The 21,046-nt window shown below is 35.9% G+C and overlaps 1 protein-coding gene across 7 annotated transcripts in view; it reads left to right on the plus strand.

Moving 5' to 3' along the window:
• Positions 1-21,046, plus strand: part of NEBL (nebulette) — a 254,624-nt gene that overhangs the window by 213,586 nt on the left and 19,992 nt on the right. For 6 of the 7 annotated variants that reach the window (XM_021386377.1, XM_021386380.1, XM_021386376.1 and 3 more), the window contains 2 exons: positions 1,943-2,035; positions 6,234-8,063. In XM_021386377.1, coding sequence (XP_021242052.1) covers positions 1,943-2,035; positions 6,234-6,380 — 240 coding nt within the window. In that variant the 3' untranslated portion in view covers positions 6,381-8,063. Of the gene's footprint in view, positions 1-1,942; positions 2,036-6,233; positions 8,064-11,450; positions 11,623-21,046 lie in introns of those variants that run through there. The other variant, XM_021386383.1, reaches the window with a different exon arrangement.

The following is a 21,046-nucleotide window of genomic DNA, read 5'->3' on the forward strand; positions in this document are numbered from 1 at the left end:
TACTTTGTTGAAACAATTGAAATAAGGAGAATTTCACATAGGTCATTCCGAAAATAGTACCTCCCATTTATTTACACGGAAACAACAACAGATAAAAAGAGCACAATAACACTGTTCGATTGAGTAAATTCTTAGCTATAAAACACTATTTTTCAGCATAGTCACCACCATTAGCTATACATTTTCACCAGTGATGAACAAGTGATGCCACGCTTGTAAAAATCTGCACCAACGGAGGTGACCCACTGTTTCACATCTGCTCTGGTGGCGTAGTTGGTAGGAAAATGTTGCCTATACAGCCTGAAGAGGTGGAAATCAGAAGACTCCAAATCTGGGCTATATGGTGGGTGTGGTAGGACAGTGCAGCAAAGATTGGCAATGTGCTCCACAATCTCCAAACTGGTATGGGGCCTGACATTACCGTGATGTAAGAGAAAGGTTGTCTTCTTCTCTGGTCCAACTCTGGAACTGCAAGCCTTCAGCTGAGTCAGTGTCACGATGTAGCAGAGTTAGTGGTTTGTCTGGGTTCTGGGAAATCCAGAAGGATCACTGCTTTCCTACCCCAAAAGACAGTGCACATCACTTTACCCTCTGAGGGCTGTGTCTTGAACAGTTCCCCTTCAGTGAGGAATTCACATGTTGGCACTGCATGAACTGCTGTTTTGACACTGGTTTATGGTGGTGACGCCACATCTCATCACTTGTAATGATGCAATCCAGGAAACTGTTACCTTCAGCTTGGTATTGGTTCAATAGGTCCTAAATAGGTCCTGACAAACTTACATATGGTGTTCTTTTTGCTGCTGTGTGATCATTCATATGACCTACCAGGTGCAAACTTTGTGATATTCCAGTGTTGTCACCATCATTTTCAATGCATTGAAAGAAATATTCAGCTCCATATGCAGATCCATGGCCATAAACCACTGATTCATGTGGATGAGCTGATTGAGATGCTCTTCATTTCATGGTGTGACAGCTGTGCATGGTTATCCAGTACTGTTGCCACTGCTGAAATGCACCACCCACCACCTCACTGTGCTCACATCCACTCTTTGGGCTCTATAAATGTTCAGAAAGCATCAGTGAATGTCAGTCAGTGGGTGCAGTTTTCTCTGCGTGAAGGAATTCAATTCCACCCCTTTGCTTCATATGCACATCCATGTCAGATGCCATTTTGTCAGACTGCCCTCTGCAGCAATTTGTCACACAACAACAAAATGTAATGGAATATCGGTGGAAAGGTTTAACCTTGACTGCCATACCACCAACATCCTCTGACATCGTGGGCCAACGTAATAAAATAGGAGACTTTACTTTCACAGTAGCCCTTGTATAAACTGTCTGTGTGACTTTTCAGAACAGAGCTTTGTTTTTAGATACAGTTCACAGTCTTCTGGCTTGAATGCAGAGGACAAAAATTGCATGACTTGGATTGCAGCTCTGGCTCTACTGGTTATTTAGTCATGAATATGTCATTTTCTAGTTTGTTAAATTAGAAGTAATGATATCTATTAACATCTCAGAGCATTTTAAAGTCTGAAGATTAAACCCAAAATTAAAATCTTCCATGTACGTGTATTTTCAATTATACTGAAATCAGTGAGATTACTCAAGCATAAAGTTGCATTTTTAAATGTTCATTAATGCTGATCTAAACTTTAATATTGTTTCCAAAGTTAAAACTATCATTACAAACGTTTGCAACTATTTGAAGTCAGCCTGAAGGATAATAATAGATTGTCTGGTTTACAGTTGAAAACAAACGAAATGTTATTATAGTTATTGAACATTGATCTGATTTATAAGAAATTGAAGTATTTGCTTTCTTAGCAAGATTTGTGATCAGACCAATTTGGAACTTGGAAAATTGCCCAGCTCTTTTATGAAAACTTGCAATGCTACCATTCTAATAATTACTTTTTCTTTTGGGGAAATAAAGGTGTTTTATAAGAAGGTGATAGGAGCTGGCACAGCTGTTAAAGAGACTCCAGAGATCGAAAGAGTAAAGAAAAATCAACAGAATATTAGTTCGGTAAGTGTTATTAACATTAATATTCTTATATGTGTAAACGGTAGTCAGATTTTTTTTTTCTTTTTGTTTACTAAAAATTCTATGTCTTTGTGTCGCACGTCTCATTCCAATACTATTTCACTGGATTTCAGATATAAAGCTCCATTGTAGCATAGTTCTTCTGAGTCCAAAGGTGGAATTTCAAACTGAAGGATTGTCAAATATAGGAAAAAAGACATTTGAGGAAAGAGTTTTGTCTTTCAAGAGTGAGAAACACAAAATGTATTTACTGATATGGCAGACTGAGCTGCAGTCATAAATCACATGACAAAAAAGAAAATCTTTGAAGTTGTTGAGTGTACGTGTATGACACAAGATTTGGTACAGTTTGCACTTCAAGAAGAGAAAAATGGATGTCCATCGCAAGCTTTGTGAGAAGATTGAGGATTTATGCCTCTATGTGTGCTGATTTCTTAAACTTAATTTCTAGTTACCTCAGCCATTTATTTGGAGAGTAGTCACACCCACACCCACACACATATGCACACAGACACAGACAGACACTTACTAGGAGTAATCGTACTCATACTTTTTACTGGGTATGTTTCAGAGTGAAACAGAAAAATGCTCTTGTGTGTGTAGTGCTCGAGTGCTCAAGCTAAAACTGCTTTTGCTGTTTTAGAAAGTCTAAACAGTGGTGGTGGGAGGAGTATGAAATGTTGATCAGTGTGCTGGTAAATGGACTTGAACGAAAGCATATCAAGAAAAATACAAAATATGGTAGTGGTTTTAGTGATAGTAGTTTAGTAGCACACCTTTTGCTGTGCTAGCCTATGCAAAGAGCTAATATTTTACAAAATGTATTTTAATGCATATAGTATGCTTATGATTACTTAGGTTTTGTACAGTAATTATTAAGAGGAAAGAATGCCAAATTTAAAGGCAGTATGAAAATTTTAAACTATTTGTCAGCAAAAGGGAAATTGTATGATCTAATTTACAAGAGCTCAAAAAGAAAGACAACTTACACCAATTTTCACTTTATTAGATTTAAAAATCTTACACATATTTTTTAATTTAGCCAGGATTTAGGACAGCTTTAAAACTGCTGTGCTATATGAACTTAGTGGAATTTGATGCTCATCAGCAGTGTAAAAACCCCAATTAAATACAAAAGTCTGACCAAAATAGCAGACACCATGTACTATGCAAAAAAATAAAATAAAAAAAAATAAAAAAAATTCAATTTCCATCACATTCTGAAAGTGATCAGATTCTTCCAGATGACATCTCTTGGAGGCAAATCTCAGAACAGCCTGTTTTCTCATCCTGAAAAACAAGGTGATGGCAGCCAATGTTGTTGAGCTAATCTCACCTCTTGTGATGAGCGGGTAGGATGAGACAGCCTCCTAAATTGTTGGTGGCTCACAAAACTTTAAAAGCAAACTTCAGACCCATGGACTGTAACTGAATCTGAACCAAGAATATACAAATAACTAAAAGGATTTTTTTTTAACTTCTTTATATTAAGGGACAGGCAAGATGGACTCAGCATGAGGAAAATAGTTTTTTTGGGAGAAGACTGTAATTGTGTTTTTGCTTATGTGAAATTCATCAGGAAACTCTTGTAATATGTCACTCAGCACCAAAAAGGCTGATTAAGACTTAGACAGTGGACAATTTGAAGTATTTTAATGAATGGTAACACTGCCAATTTTTAAGGTTACTGAATCTCTCAATTAAAAGATGCTGTTTTCAATAGTTTAATACTTCTGTCAGCCCTTAACTGTCTGGACTGAAATTTTCCATTTCTGAATCTGTGCTTTGGGCTATTATTGTTTTATTTATTTAATCATTTATTTATTAATTTCAACCAAAGTGGTTTCCAAGAATAACTCCACAGAAAAACAAGTTGTTTAGCCTGTGTTAAAAAAATAATAAAAAAATTGGCAGTACCATGCCTTGGAGAAGAGAGTTGAAAACTATCTAGCAAGTGGTATTTGCTACAGTGGATTTAGTTGAAAAAAAAAAGAGTCCAGGGATGAGGAACTGAAAGTGTAGAAGGAGTTGGCTATGAGCAAAATGGAAAGGCCAAAGGAGGATGGACAGTCAGAGTGGTGTGCTCCTATGCATGGGTGCATCCTTCCAGAGGTGAAACAGGACCTGAGGTAGTTTAGACTCATTACGTCCTTGCTATCAGCATGTATCTGTGATTAAAAATATTCAAATATTTTCCCATTTGTCAAAATATTATCCATTTATTTAATTATTGAGCCCACAGAGGTAACAAATTGTGCTTGTTCTCATGGGTTTGGGCAGTCAATGTAAATATTAAGGCCTACTGCAACAAACAACACGGGGCATAAGATGAAGGCACAAAAGGAATATAAATACTTTTTGCAATCATGAGAAATTTCTACTACCTTCTGGAAGTGTTATTAAAGTCACAAAGTCAGTACTCAAGAACCTGAATACAAGTCCCTGTGTATAGGCCGAGTGGTCCAATCCTTAACCATTTTATTTTGTACAGTCCCACTGAGACAAACCTGCTTTGGTTTTCTGATTAACACAGTACAGTTCAATGGAAGCTGTCATTTGAATTCAGATGCAGTATAATCTTTTGTTTTTTAAATGATGTTGCCAGAGTAGCTGCTACAAGTCTTTGCTCTCTCTAATAAAAATAGTACTTTTCGTTGTCACAGTTCTATTTCTCCTGCTTTCAGAGCATACTAGAGGAACTAATTTGTGTAAAAACTCATATACTTTAGTGAGGAGAAACTTTAGTGATTTAGTGATTTCCTGAGGAAATCTGAAATTCTGTCTTCAGAGCAGGAACTTAAAACACTTAAAAAAAAAAAAGCGTGACAAAACAGTCTGGACTCATATGTGAGCTACTCACTGAGTAAGGATCATTGATTATGTATAATGAATGAAGCAGAATTCTCTTTTGTTGATAAAGATGGTTATAGGGCACGTGAAGAGGAAAAGAATATAGTAGTACAAAATATATTAAAAGCTGAATATGGAACATATTTGTATAAGGGGCAGAAGTAATGTTACATTGATTAAGTTACTTCTATCATTTTCTGACTTTTGAATGCTTGATTTTGCAGCCTTAACATTTATTTAAAATCAGTTTTGTACGCTGCATAAATATGAAACTGCACAAATAGATTAATTGTGCTGTTCTCTTGTTCTTAATGTTCTTTTGCTTCCTTGAGTCTCGCTAATGAAAAGTGTTTCCTACTGGCATGTATCACTGCAGACACAATTTTGAATGTTTTTGTGAATGTTGCTGTTGTATTTACCATTTTAAAGAAGAAAGCGGCACAGCATATTGTGAAGGATGACATGAACTCTGAATATTGTTTATGCTACAGTGAAATAAGAGATTTGAAGCAGAATGTATCAAATACTGGACAGATATTTAGTAACAGACAGCAAGAAAAAGACATTGTACTAATTTGTCCAAGATGACCCTGTTGGATAGCATATGGAAAAACAGAAAATATGATGTCTTTCTTTTTAATACCACATACACTTACCTCACAGTACTTTCTCATTAAATTGTATTCCATTTTTGGTGCATATGGTGTATAATTGAAGAAGTGCTTTGTGTCTTTCAAATTGTGGATTCTACCATATCCAAACATACTGCTGCTCAGAAGAGATGTGGCAAAAACATCACGAAATCTCTGACAGCATCTTCAAAGGCATAATCCATTTAAACATCTGCATTCTTCATAATGTGTTTGTGCATGTTTTCAGAGAACTTCAACCAGACTTTGAAGCCATCCACTCTTGCAGAGTTGCATCTGTGAAATATTTGGTTTCTGGAATGGACTGGTAGATTCCCCAGTAAGATAATAAAAGACCAAGTCATAGTCAAAGTGATGCAAATCTCCAAGTAGTATATGCAGCATCTCAATTACCACAAAGATAGCTGCAATCTGATGTGATGTATATTCATGCTCTAACAATTTTAGGATACCAGGCTTGTTTTATGTGCTTTGTCTACATCTTATCAAATAAGATCTATCTGAAACCCAACAGTCTGTTTCAGAAATGAAATATATCTCTTCTTGTTCAGGTCAGTAGTGCTGGTAGGTCTGGTTTAGCTGTGCGGTGCGTGCAAGGGGCGGATTATAAAATTCATGTTTTATTACTTGTCTGTATATTTTATCAGAGATGCTAATATTTTGTAATATTTATTGTGCAGATTAAGTACAAAGAAGAAATTCAGCATGCAACTACTATTTCTGATCCACCTGAACTAAGGAGAATCAAGGAAAACCAGAAGAATATAAGCAATGTGTGCCCCGTTTTCACTGTTTGCAGTCTTTGTTGTGTATTGGAGCCTCAGTGAATATGTGTGCAATGTTTGTGCTGGTTCCTCTTTGTCCACAAAGACTAATTTAATCAATTAATGATTAAGACAATAACTTCTTAGCCTTGTGCTTTGACTAACATCAACGAGAGTGAAACATTCCTATTGAAACAGCAGTTTTGTTCACCTCTGAAACAGAGGAATTAACCTCAGAGTAGGGTGAGTATTAAGTATTGTGACAGAAAGATGATCGTGTTTACAAAGGAATGATATTTTCCAGCCAAATGTAGCATGCTCTGTAGTGGTTTCTAATGCATTGTTGTACTCATTTTACTTGGAAGTCTTTGTGTAATACCTTATGCCATGTTTACTAGGTTCAGTACAAAGAACAGCTCTGCAAAGCTACACCTGTGAGTGTCACTCCGGAGATTGAAAGAGTCAAAAGGAATCAAGAGAATGTCAGCATGGGAAGTTTCTCTCATTTATTCCTTTGCATAATTGCTGGGTGCAGAGGATCAGAATGAAGTTTTGCCTCCAGAACTTGTACCTCTTCTTTAGTTAGGTGTAGGCTCAGTAATGAAATTTCTTGAAAACCCTCTTTTAGGAAGCATTTTCGAGAAGCCACTGCTTGGTTCAGAAAATGGCATGTAAAGCAGGACATCTCAACTGAAGAAGTGGCTGCAGTTTTTTTGAAACATTATAATGTCTTAGACATCTGCAGGGAATCTGAACAGATTTTTTTTACAGAATTTTTTCCTTTTTTTTTTTAATGAGTAAAACTCAGACTCCACATCTCTCCTGTCTGGTAAGAGACTGGTTCCTCTCTAACTTTCCTGTCAGAGTTTGCTTAACGGCTGAAAAAAACATTAGAAAGTTGTACTGTTTGTAGGAGCATGTGGAAGAAGGTAAGGAATTTTGGAGTACACTTGCATTCTTGCGGAAGTTGTACCTTGTTAATGAGCCTTTCTCCTTGCTGGGACTTCCATCAGCATCCATATTTAGTGGGGCTGCAAATAGGATTCAGTTAGCAGTCGTCAGATATATTGTACCCACTGTGTTTAATCACTGTTGAATATACAGAGTATGTAAGTTAAAATGTGAATCGTATCCTTATGGAATCTCTGTGTTTGGAGAAATACACATTTACACTGTTCATTGCTGAAATTCAGGTTTTCCATTTGCTCTGCTTGAGTTTGTTATGTTATTTGTGGTTTACTCCATTCCAAATAGAAGATTTTTCTCTGTACTGCCAAAGACCAGTGTAGTAAATGTTGAGATACTGTGTGCATATGTGTGCATATACACACAGATGCATTAATAAGAAGACTTTACAGAAAGAATCCAAGGCTATGCTTCAAAAACCAAATTTTATAAGCTTTAATAAACTTCACATGCATTTCATCTTTTCATTTGTTTCCCGGATAACCTTTTAAATCATGCATTTTAATGTAGTACAATTTGATAGTGCTTTAGCTGACATAGTATGTACCATTTCATTCTGTTAAATAATAGGTTCACTACAGAGAGCAGCCTGGCAAAGCTACTGCTGTGAGCATCACTCCTGAGATAGAGAGAGTCAAGAAGAATCAAGACAATATCAGCTCGGCAAGTTGTTTGACTCTTTTTGTCATTTATATTTTCAGTCACTGGAGGAATATAACAAGGATATGCTTTGCATTTAGATTTGATACATCTAATAAATGCAACTGTGTCATCCATTGATAATTTTTTTCTTATCCTTTGAATACATGACTGCACATATGGGCAACAAAAATATTAAGACTTATGGTTATTGTTAAAAAAATGTAAGAGGTCAGTCATTCTTTCAAGAGCCTTTGTCTCTTGTTACCAAGTTTCAGTTGCTAGATTTCAGGAGTAAATTATGGTAAAGGAATATGGATGAAGGAAATGAGAACTTAAATTCAGTGCAAATTTATTTATTTATTTATTTGTTTATTTTTTTGTGTGATTCAAAGCATGGAAGCATATAGTAATCCATTCCACTCTCCAGCATGCCACCTATGCCAAAGCTGAGTAGTCCTAAATAGATAAGATAGAGTAAGATACTATATTTATCTATATTTATATTTATCTTAGCTTATTTTAGTTTCTATTTATCTTGGCTTTTTTGGTATTACATGCTTTTGAGGGGTACGGAGGAGAGGTCACTACAGTAGTGTAAGAAGAGCAGACAGTGGTAAAAACCCTGCAGATGGTAAATAGAATAGTCTTCCATGCAAAGCTGCTGTCTAAGGTGGAAGAAGAGAATTAAAAATAGTAAACATTTTAGAACTGGTTGTATGGGTGAAGAATAAAGTAGCTTGGATTTATCAAAGGATTTAAGGACCTTGTAGTTAAACATATATCTTCAGCATATTCTTAAAAATGCTCATACATAGTACCCAAAGTCAGTTAGTTTTGGGTACATTGTTAAAAGTAAAAGGGAAACTTCCCCAAAATTGTAGACTTTAAATACTTTTTTTAATTCTTGAAAATTAAGCTTTTTTTTCCAGTTGACTCCTTTGTGTCTCAAGATTTACAGGGATAAGTACTCATCTGTGTTAGTGATCAGTAGGTGAAAACAAAACTATGCTGACTGTAATTGTTCTGTTCAGGGAATACTGTATAAAGCATTCAAAGGCTGAATATACTTACTAAGAAAATTCAAGATTTAATTAAAGGTTTGAAGAATAACGCAGTAGTATATATTTTTGTGCTTTACTCCAAAGTTAAATTTTTATAGGCATACTGTGCTTAGCTGATATGTAGTTTTAAGGTGGGGATAGACAATCTCTATTTTTAAGGTCTGAGACCAATATATTCACTAATACATTGATTAAATTTTGAAAATAGACTTGATTTCTCTCATCACAAATGCACATTGAAATAGATTTGCCCCTCAAATCAGTTGCACAATACTTTGACTGCAATTGTATAGATAATTCTAAAATATTTACTAACATTCAGTACACAGGTTACAGTACAAAGTAGGACTTTAGAGAGTCCACTAGTAAAAGAATGATGCAAACAGGCAATGATGTTCATACTCTAAGATCCACTGAGCAAGAAGAAACCATAAGGGTACTCGCTAGGCAAAGAAAACCAACTACTTTTACTGTTTTACAGTTCTAAATGTGGGATTTTTTTTTTTTTTTTGCTGTTTCTTTTTCCCTCAGATAACTAACCATGCATCTGTACTTCTAGCACAAGTACATATAATGCCACAGAAGAAGCTAATTAAGAGAAATGTGACATCTTGTACTTAAAGCTGCATAAAGCACAGATGTTCTCATTGAATGTTCTCATTGGAAACAATATACCACATTCAGTCTTGTCCCAGACATTGCTTTTGTGCTGCTAGCAAAAGCTAGCAAAAGCTAGCTATCAAACCGGAGTAAGAAGGCTGCCAAAGCAATACTTGGCTTGTAACACTTGAATTCCCTAGTGACCTAGGGGTTCTTATGCTAATCCTGACCTGGATGTAGACTGAGGACTGAATCTGGGTCTGCCTGGGTTGTCATCAGCCATACATGTATGCTTTGAAAGTGTCCAGGACAAGTCACAGTGGTATTTTCTTATTATGTTGACCCTAACTCATAACCAGTTTACAGCTGATAAAAGAGTTATTTCACGTATGGTATTAAAACAGTCAAGAGTTTCAGTTTTCAAGTAACTTTTTTTTTAAGTGATTGATGGAATAAACATGCCCTTTGGCCTTAGCAGTACAGTAGCCCATTTTCAAAATTCGGTCACTAGAAAATGAGTATAAAGAAATAAACTGGATGAATACTGGGCATTATGGTTTGGAAAGAATGTCATTGCATAGTGTGGTTCTCCCCATCCTTTCTACTATAAACAAAATCTTCATGTGTGCTGTTGTTGCTGTTTTGCAGGTGAAGTACAGCAGTGATCAGAGGCAGATGAAAGGTAGACGTAGTGTGATTCTAGACACACCTGAGCTAAGGCATGTCAAAGAAACACAAAACAACATCTCAATGGTAGGGTACCTTCTTCCTATAACTAGAATATACTAAGGAATGGCACTTGACTTCCACTGGATTTTGCCTTCCATTAATATAGGTAACTAATGAAACTCTCTGCTCAAATATGGAAGAAATATTTTCTTATACCTGTTGAGGGAGTGTTTCCTAACTGCACATGACTGTAATGAACATTTTCAAAATACTAATAAACAGTTTTCTAACAGATAAATGTCTGTTCTGTATTTTTTTTTTCCTTTAAAAGAAATCCTCATTTGAGCATCACACAGTTTGACTGGATTAGGTGACACACTGCACCTTGTGCCTGTGCATGTTCCTGGTTTCTGTGTGACTTTTGTTCTTGGAATGAGTTGTTTTGTGTGCATTCGCTTGTGTGAGAATGTTTGTCATTTTAAAATCTTTGACGATTAAGGATTAAAAAAAACATAAATATAATCAGGGTTACCACCTCTATAACTCTTACTAATACTGGTTTTGTTCCAACACTTTGTTATCTAACACTTCCTACCCTAATGTCTTTGTTTTCCATTTCTTTATTTTTTTTTTGAAAGTGGACTCCTTAGAATAAGTGCAGTTTGTTCTAATGTTTATTTTATGTTTATGTTTAAAGCCAGCTGGCATATGATAAAAGAGTAGGAAAGTACATTTTCATTTTTTGAACCTGTGGATATAATCAAAATTCTCAGTGAATGAAAGTACTTGTGTTCTTAAGAACTGTTACTGCTGGAACGTTTTCACTGGCAGATGTAGTTGTCTACATCACTAGAGAACTTAGAGAAGAGGATGGACCAGATGATCTCCTGAGGGCTTTTCCTGTTGTTCTTAATGGTTTGTGTGACTGCAAGATGATGCTTTACTGCTTGAGTTAATGTCTTACTCAGTGACAGTGCAAAACAAATGCAAAAGTGATAATAAATTACTAGGAAATTAGGTCAGGGAGGCAGTCTGGATGGCCTGCCAAGTCTTTTGTATCTCTTGTGTATAACAATTTTATTATGGTGCAAAACCTAAAGAATGTAGTGCCTCATAAAGCAACAAGTATGCATAGAATAACCGTTTGCTGTTAATTGCTGCTTTGGGAAAAATGTAATTCCTCTTGTTTTCCTAGGTTAAATACCATGAAGATTTCGAGAAGACAAAGGGCAGAGGCTTCACCCCAGTGGTGGATGATCCTATAACAGAGCGGGTGCGGAAAAACACCCAAGTTGTAAGTGATGCAGCATATAAAGGGGTGCACCCACATATAGTTGAAATGGATAGAAGACCTGGAATAATTGTTGGTAAGTTGTTAAATAATGTTGCTATCCAAAACACTGTGAGAAAGATGAAAGCCTTTGCTTGTGTTCTTCATTACAACAGAGAAAAATTGCTCACAAATTTCATTTTCACTCTTTTCTCACTGTGAAACTTGTGTTGAACTAATGGTTCAGTGCCAGCTTATTTGGAAGTAGTCAAAGGAATTTTTTTTTTAACATGGTTACTCAGTCTTGTTGCTTTGTTTCTGTATACTAACTCTTCATTTTGCAGAGAAGAGCAGTGATTAAAGTGGTGGTTCTCCAAGGTTTAAACATTGCAGACAAGATCAGATTTCCCCTTAGACCAGTAAGCTATTTCTCTAGAGTTGACTTTAGTCTATGTACTACTTGTAGAATTTCACGCAGCTTTCTAAGTAGCTCAAGATGTAACTCATCGATAACTTGGTAGAACTCTAGTGAGCCAGAAATGAGTATTCAGAACTGATGTTAAAAGGTGATCTAAGATAAGACCAGATATTTGGGTGTAGGATGCAAACTATTTTTGTATTAGGAGACAGACTATTGCAATAGCAAATCTCAGAGGGCCACACATTCTGGATCTAGGGCAACAACTTGTTCAGATAAATCAGACCCAAATACTTGATCAAGTGTCTCATTTCCATAGCTAGATGTGGTGCAGGCAAAGAGAGATAGAGATGCTTCTGCAAGATTGCAGTTTATTGTACAGTTCAGTGCATATTTTAAACCTTTTGCTGCATTGCATTTGTACAGTAGCCCAAAGTGAGAATCATGAGAGCAATCCTGTGATCAGTAACTGAAGGCTTGTTAGCACAAACAGATTAGGATTAAAAACATCCCTGAGAAATTGTTGAGCTACGTGACTGAAGTATTAGTATCTTTTAGTGCTGTTTATCAACCTGGAATATTTCTGTATTGAAACAGACAGAAATTCTTAGCTCTCCATACCTACCACAACAGCAAAAATAGTGCCACTATTTAAAGGAAATAGGCCATGACAAACCTGAGAGCCTAATATCCAGTGATATTTCAGCTAATGCTTTTTCAGAGGGACTGCAATTATAATTTCGTCTTGTTCAAAAAGCAGCAATGTGCTCCCTATTCATGGAATGTCTTTGGCAGCTGGAAAAAAAACTGCGGACTACAAAAAAACAACTGACTCTTGAGTTTTTTTCATAGCTGATAAAAGTTCAGCCAGTTAGAAAAAATATTTCTGTTAGAATCCATCTGGTTGGTTTTTAAAGTATAATCAGTGAAGCTGTAACAACTTTTTCAAGTGCCTGATTGCTAAAATTAATACCTATGCTCTAGAAAATAGGGACTAGTTTTAGCTACATTAAAGCTATCTAAAGCCATCAAGATAAATTAATCTCTCTGAGCGCTGGCTTGGTGACGAGAGAGACTTCATGATCCTCACATGAGTTTAAGGATATTTGAAATTGACATAAATTACCAGGATGTTAAAATTATTAGGTGCTACAAATTGCTAAGATTCTGATTCTGTGTACATTATTTCAGATTACAAAGACAGATAAAATCAATACAAAACAGTGACTGCTGCTCTCATGCTTCCATGAAACCATACTTTTAAAGATTTTTTACTTAGCAAGGCATGATCAAACAGGAAAAGCAGGATACTCACCAGTTCTCCTACCCCTCTCAAGCCTGTTGGTGTTTTATGTAGTTGTGTAATTTGTCATCATTAGGACTAACACATGGTTTATCAAAAGATTGTACACTGGCTTTTATTCGTCTCGTCAAGAGAGAGTTGTTGGCATTATACTTCACCTTATAGGAGTGAAAATAGATAACACATAATGTACACACATTGAATCTATTCCAAGGCCGTAGGATTTATTTCATTAGCTCTGTTCTTTCCATTGCCTCCAGGCTATTAATCATTTGAAATACGACATATTTGGGGTCCCCACAGCCCTGTTTTACCTACCCATTACTTAGCTTTGTACCACTCAAATAGGCAAAAGGACCAAGCTGGGAAGATGATTATTTTTCCCACTTCCATTGCACTGAATAAATCTTGATATCAGGTCTGCCCAGGAAACAAACCACAAGGAAAAAGATGTGATCTGGTAGATCTATGCTTCAACTGATTGCACTTTATATCAAAATTTTATTTTAAACTGCTTTTGAGAGATTAAATGATTATTATATTTTTTGGCATAGCAGTAACGAATTGTATATATTACAAATTGCTGTGAGTAGATTGAGAAATCACAATGGAGCTGATTATGCATTTGTTACAAGCTTCCTCTTGTACAACACTCTAATTATTTGTTAAAAATTTATGAAAACTGTGCTTGAATCTATGTTCTATTTTATGCTGTGTTTATAAGTAGATCTTGGACATGAGATTTTTTCTCATGGGCTCTTTTTCTTTCAATATCCTATTCATACTTTGAGAGATATTAATAATTTATTTGTGTGAATTAAAGTTGAAGGTTATTGAATTGAATGAATTCCAGAAATGCTTTTCAATACTGTGGTAATGGATCAACATTAAGTCTGTGTCCCAGGAAATTTACCTGTTTGGAAGACAAAGGATTACTACTTAAGATCAGGAGCGGACTTCGTCTTACCCAAATGTAGATATCTAAAAGATAGATTTCTACAGCTGGATTTGTCACTCTACTTCATTTTTTATGTTAGTGAGGAAAGATAAATACTTCCGATCTTAAATGACTTGAGCAACTTCTAGAAGTTTATTTTGGATAAGATGAAGTATACCTTTGATTCTGCTTATTTAGCCAATTTGCAAAGTTGACCTCAGGCTCATAGGTTGATAATACGTATGTCCAGCTATAGAGGTGGACAAAGCATGCTGATGGTAGGCTGGAGAAATCAACTTGTAGCTCTGATAATTCCACAGGTTTTCCTGTGGAAAGGAGCACTATTATGTGATATTTAACTTGTTTCCATTTATTTAGACTTACAAAAATACAACACTTATATTTAGAAAAGGAAAACAAAAAATGGGGAAAAAAGTCTCTAAATAATGTCAACTCTTAAAATAGATGCAGCTAGTAGTTTAAGCTGGAAATTAATTCCTTTCAAACCTTTCAGGTGAACATCTAGATGTTTTAGTTAATTTTTAGATGAATGTTAAAACTCACTGCTTCCATACTTCTACTTCCTTTGTTGTTTGTCTGTCTTATCATTTCTGTGCTTTGGGGAAAGATCTTAAGGTTTGGCGCACAGATCCTGGCTCCATCTTCGACATTGATCCTCTGGAGGACAATATTCAGTCTAGGAGTCTGCGTATGCTTTCTGGTATTGCTTATATCCTGACTTTTCACCAAATCCACTTTCTTTTTTGTTTTTGTTTATGAAACAAAGCTGATAAAGGAAATTTTCATGTCAGTATGCCAACCATCTGTTTTATATGTATGCTTTGTTTTTGTATGTATATATATAAATGAGTGCTTCGTAGCAGTATATTCTAGGAATTTCAGCCATAATCATGTGGAGATAAGAAATAGTGAAAGAAATCTTATTCTAAACAACAATTACTCATGCATCTTAGGAATAGTCACTTTAAAAACATTGATCTCCTTTGTCCTCGTTATATGTAGGATTTTCAAATGGCTGGACATCACTAAAATTTTAGAGTTATAAAAGGTTAGCATATTTATGAGATTCTTTTTTCTATGCCAATTTTGCTTATGTAGCATATGACATTATGCCTTATGCTATTGTTTGTATTTCCAAGGACAGTAATCTATCCTTGGTTATAATTTAAGGCTAGATGGAGAAGTAGGGAAGTTAATGTAGTGGGCAGAAATGTTTCGGCTCAACAGGTTCTTTTGTTTGTTTTTTAGATATATTTATTTTGAATGCTTAGCTTTGCATGTGGATCTTCTTTGCTACTGAAAGTGGAACCCTAAATATCAGTTGTATGTCCTGCAGCAGCATTTCTACATGCACTTGTGTGAATGCAGGAATTAAGGAACATTTTGATTTTCCACTGGAAATTTTCATATGCTTCATCTCTTATTTTTTTGGGTACCCTACCATTCTGGCTATTCTTTTAAAGTAGAGAACAAACTTAATTATATCTGATTTTGAAGCAACTTTCTGAACTAATTATGTTAAAAAATATAGACAAAACTTTGTACAATTCATTTTTGTCTAATTTAAATGCTATCAGTGTATGAATATCAATGTTAGTAGTGGTTCTTGTTGCTATTATTGTGCTTTTCATTTCTGTAATCTATTTACTGTGATATTATTTCTTTCTACCTTTGTAGAAAGAGCAAGCCGCTACAGTAAGCAGTACTTACATTCTACAAGTTTGGGAGATTATAAATCAGATGGTTCTGACACGAACCCTACCTTTTCTTACTGCAGTGAGATAACAAGGCCATCTGATGAAGGAGGTAGCCCTTATTCCCACCTTTTTCACTAGTAACACTGTCATAGTGTATTGAGACCTCACAGGCCTGGATTAACTCAATATCCTTGTATAATCACAAATCATTAGAAACTGTGTATTGCACTGATTGTTTAAGGAAACAAAGCAAAATCTCCAGTCTGCACAGTTTCTTGCATGCCATTTTGCTTTATTGTGTATTCTTTTTAACCTTTTTGAGAAGTGTGTCAGTTCAAAATCTCTACTAACTCCCATTTACAGTGCTGAGGTGAAGGTGCGTTGTGTCTTTGCAAAACTTGCATGAATCAGATTTTTTTCCTTGTGAAAGACAAAATATAACTGAAAAAATACACCTCTCAACTGAAAAAAATTAAATTTGCCGTGTTCTTTTAAGTCAGCAAATCAACCATATGAAAGCATTTTATTGACAGAACTACTTCTTCAAGTTGTGCAGGTTCTTGTGGCTCTCTATTTCCAACCTAAAAGGGAAAGTAGGAAAGTCTGACTGCTTTCTCCTACATGAAAGTTTTCTTAGAGACTTTTTTTTAATGGATTTTATTTTAGAACTCTCTGCATATTTTTGTCAGTAGTTCCATCTCTGGAGACTGAAGCAGGGAAAGGACTGGAGTGTTCTGTGTGAGAGGATGTAAGATATGGAAATTAATTTGTGTTGTACGATCCAGTGCCAATCATAGAAGCCAAGCTGAGTTGCTGTGTATGTCCTGGTGTAAAGAGTGATGAGATAAAGTGAAGGCTGCAACTAAAAATTTAATTTGTGTTTTTCTTCAAGCCCATTGTATATAGCAGGTAAAGGAAGAACATGCTACAACCAGAGGAAATTCTGGGTTAGGATTAGTCAGGTTAGTTAGTCTGACTTAAGTTTAGGTAAGCAATTTGCATCCAATCTGTTTCAACATCTTCATCCACGACCTGGATGAAGGAATAGAGTACACCCTCAGCAATTTTGCTGGTGATGCAAAGCTGGGAGGAGTGGCTGCCACAGCAGAAGGCTGAAGAAAAGCTGATTAATGTGGGTCTGTTCACCCTGGGGAAGACTGAGGGGGAATTCGATTAATGTTTATAAATATCTAAAGGTAGATAGGAGACAAACGAATGAGGCCAAGCTCTTCTCAGTGGTGTGTAGCGTTAGAACAAGGAGTTATAGCCTAAAACTTGAACATAGGAAGTTCCATACAAACACGTGGAAGAACTTTTTTATGGAGAGGGTGACAGAGCACTAGAACAGGCTGCCCAGGGAGGTTGTGGAGTTTCCTTCTCTGGAGGTATTCAAGACCCATTTGGATGCTTACCTGTGTGACCTATTGTAGGGAACCTGCTTTAGCAGGGCGATTGGACTCAATGATCTCTTGAGGTCCATTACAACCCCTGCAAATCTGTGATTCTGTAGTTCAAGCCTTTGAGAGCACAGAAACTTGTCATTAAGGGAGCTGACCTACATCACCTTGTGTCTACAGGGGTAACATAGCTCCTGCTGGAACAAACACCAGATTTTGCCATGGTGGCAGGAAAGTGACTGTCCACATTTGTATATCACTAGAGTAATGTTTCCTGATGTTTGGCCAGATGACAGCAGATGAATCATGGCACTGCTGCTAGGGCTGCCATAATTGTCGTCACTCCTGTTTTGCATGTTCTTTACTCATTTTGAGGTGAGGAGAGGACTTCTGGTTGGTGTTTTTGGAATAAGATCATCTGTCTGCACTGGAGGAGAATCACCGTTGTTCTCATTTTGTTTTTATTTATTCTTTGTCTCTCTTTCTCATTATGCAATAATTTGTGTGCAGATTTTGTTTTTGTTATACTTGAGTAAAAGTATTTTCCTTAAGGTTCTTCTTTTTGTTTTAGTTATCAAAGTCTATTTATGCTGCTTTCTATCCATCCTGTTTCAACTGCAGAATGTTTTCATTTCACTTTCCAATATTCTTCCTTCTCTCAGTTTTTATTTTAATTATCTTTCAATTTATTGTATCTCTATGGGACTTTCTGTTTAGCTCTCTCTTTTTTTTAAAATTTAAGTTGGCAGAATTTTATTTGAATATGAGCAAGTTTTGTTTCCATTCTGAAGGTTTGTAGTTTAAAATGGTCTTAGTGAGTATCCTGCAATGGATGAGGTTAACTATTTTTTTCCATAATATACCCATTCTTCATTTTAGCTGAAAACTTCTTTGTTGTTTTTCTCCTGTTTTGCTTCTGGATGTCATTTTTTTGGGTGTGTGTGTCTTTTATTTCCTTTTAATGTTTGGTTTCATTGGTGTTCACAGCAATGTATATGTTTTTCCTTTTTAATACACCTTTTTCAGTGTATTAAAGTGCCCCTTTATTCATATTGTTAGTTGTGTATCTATGTAGATGGAGAAAAGTCATAGGTGAGTATCAGTTTTTTTCACTGATATTTTATTACTCTGCTGGGAAAAAAAAACTTTTTTCATAGCTGTTTTCTAAGTCATAGTCACATTATCTCAAAACCTTTATATAATTCAGTCTGCGGAAGACTGCAGATCAGGTTTTCTGTATTCCCAAAAGCTCGTGTCATGTATAAAACCTCAGTGGATTGTAGGAAAGAATTTTCATGTTACTTTTGTTGCATTTTAGAAATGAATGCTAAGTTTCCGTGTATTTGGCTGGAATCAGTGTGTTACTGATTGGCTATATATCCATTATTCAGGCTTTTCTCCTTCATACTTAGCTCTTAAGATTCTCTTCACCTTCCACCAGAAAAATAATGAAAATGAAAAATAATGAAAATTAACATAAAGGGGGCTTGATCTGTCGTTTAAGGTCTTCCTGCCTTTATTCTGATGTAAAGAATCTGCTGCTAACACTCAGATCTCTCATTTTTCCTTTACCTGGAAAACTACCTCATTTTACTTTCACTGGCAATCCAAGTACATGGATTTCAATAATCCAAGTACACACTTGTATCCTGATAGTCTTTAAATTTTTGTTATCAACCTTAAAAATAATCTGTAGGCTGCTATGAGAAAACTGATAAGTTAAATATTTCATTTATACTACATAATAATTGGTTGGATTCAGAAAAGATTATTGCAACCAGCCTTTGGGCAATAAATATGGGAACTGGGCATGGTGGCACCTTGACTCCGAGGTATATGAAGACAGTAGAACACACAGTACTACAGTATTTTCCTGTGGGACACGTGTACTTTGTATTTTCAAGTATTTATATAGCTTGAAATGGGAGTAAAGTCAATGTGAAAAAATAAATCCTATAATCTCTCTCCCCAGTGGCATATCCTCCTTGTGTGATATGAGCCTTCTGAAGAAGGACTTCAGAGCAGCTGAGCCTGTTGCTCTGCCTTCCTCCCTCCCTTTCTCCAGACTCCATGGATTATTTTTCTCCTTTCTTCAGGAACATGTTTTAGGCCATTAAAAGTACTAATATTTGACCAGTAGTCTGAACATAAACCTACACTGAAGAAATATATTATTTTGTATCATGGGCAACATTGCTCAGCACGGCACTGATAATTTTTACACTGATTTTAAAGATGTCTCCTCCTCCCTAGGCCGCACTAATATTTTTAGTTCTGTATCTAAAATTTTTGTTGGTAGGATTTGCTTCAGGCTTAGACATGTACCCATAGAATCATAAAATCATGTAGGCTGGAAGAAATCTTCAAGTCCAGGCATAATCAGGTGGAACCATGTGCACCACAAAAACTCTTAGAGAAAGGAACTATGCTGCAACTTCTGCTCTTGGTTATTCTGATTGGAAGACAAACCATTCTGTTGAAATAAGGAGAAAAATCTCTTCATTTCACATGCTGGATTTGCAGAGATGCTCCCTTGTATTTGAGCAAGAAGTCTGCTTGTATTAGGACTCTTTTGTAGTGCCAATAGATAGAAGAGGAAAGGAAATAGAATTTGATTCTTTTTATCTCTATCTCCTTGTCACATTTCGTACAAAAAAAAAAAAAAAAGAAAAAGAAAAAGCCCTCTGCTTATGAGCGTGGAAAAAATCTCCATTAATTACAGACAAGTCAAAGAAAATACTGGGAAATAATATCTGGCCTCTTTTTATATTCATAGAGGTCTGTCTTCCATCTCCACATACACCTGGCAGGAGTGCAGGGCAGAAATCCTTCACCCTTCTTTGCGTTCGTATTCAGTTGCTGAGCTCTGTCATTCTAGGAGGTCAAACAGAACGATACAGCAGTTACATTTCCTCTTCTGGCAGCCCAGGAATAATGGCTCTTTTATGTTAGGAAGCTGAACTCTTTTTCCATAATGTTGTTCCCTAGGGCCTGATAATCAAATATAGCATTTAGAAGGAGAAGGGTTTTAGATTTCACAGGACAACTATAGGCTTTTGTGGGTGTCTTGTCCCCTTTCAAGTGTATCAGCAAGCTGCACTGCTACAGAAGGCAGAATACATCAAAACCAGCAGTGTGGACTCCCTCTTGGTAAGGGTCACATACCTACTTCTCTTGTCCACCAGACTCTTACCCTGTTTCTGAGATTTTTATTTGCACTAGATGATACTTTGGATTTGCCTCTTTTACATGCCAACCCCCAGCAAGTTTGCCAACCTGGAAGTTGTTTCCACTAAACAAACAGTATAGTGATAAAATTTTTGCTTTTTCATCTTTCAGCATTTCTGTTCTTAAGTGAGTAATGCTGTACATGTCTTTGCAGTTGAATAATAGATACCTCTACCACAAACCTATTGTAATATCTTTTCACTAAACTAAATACTTCTCTGTGTATGTAATATGGACACAACTGCATGCATATCTGATTGGTACCTATCTGATAGCTCAAATTATTTAGCAGAAGCAGTTTTCATTGCTAGAGAACTTACACTCCTTCAAAACTGATGACTTTTGAGTCTTACCCTCTCAAGTAGGTTTTTCTGAAATGATACGGTTTCCTTGTATAGATTTGCTCTAAACACATTGTACCAAAAAAAAAAAGGACAGCAAGACAGCTTTCTCCTTTCTTAAAACAGCACCTTTCATTCAAAAGTGGTATGTTTTGGTTTTCCAGCTTCTGCCTTCTGTT

This window comes from Numida meleagris, chromosome 2, assembly GCF_002078875.1.
Source record: "Numida meleagris isolate 19003 breed g44 Domestic line chromosome 2, NumMel1.0, whole genome shotgun sequence".
Lineage (NCBI taxonomy): Eukaryota > Metazoa > Chordata > Aves > Galliformes > Numididae > Numida > Numida meleagris.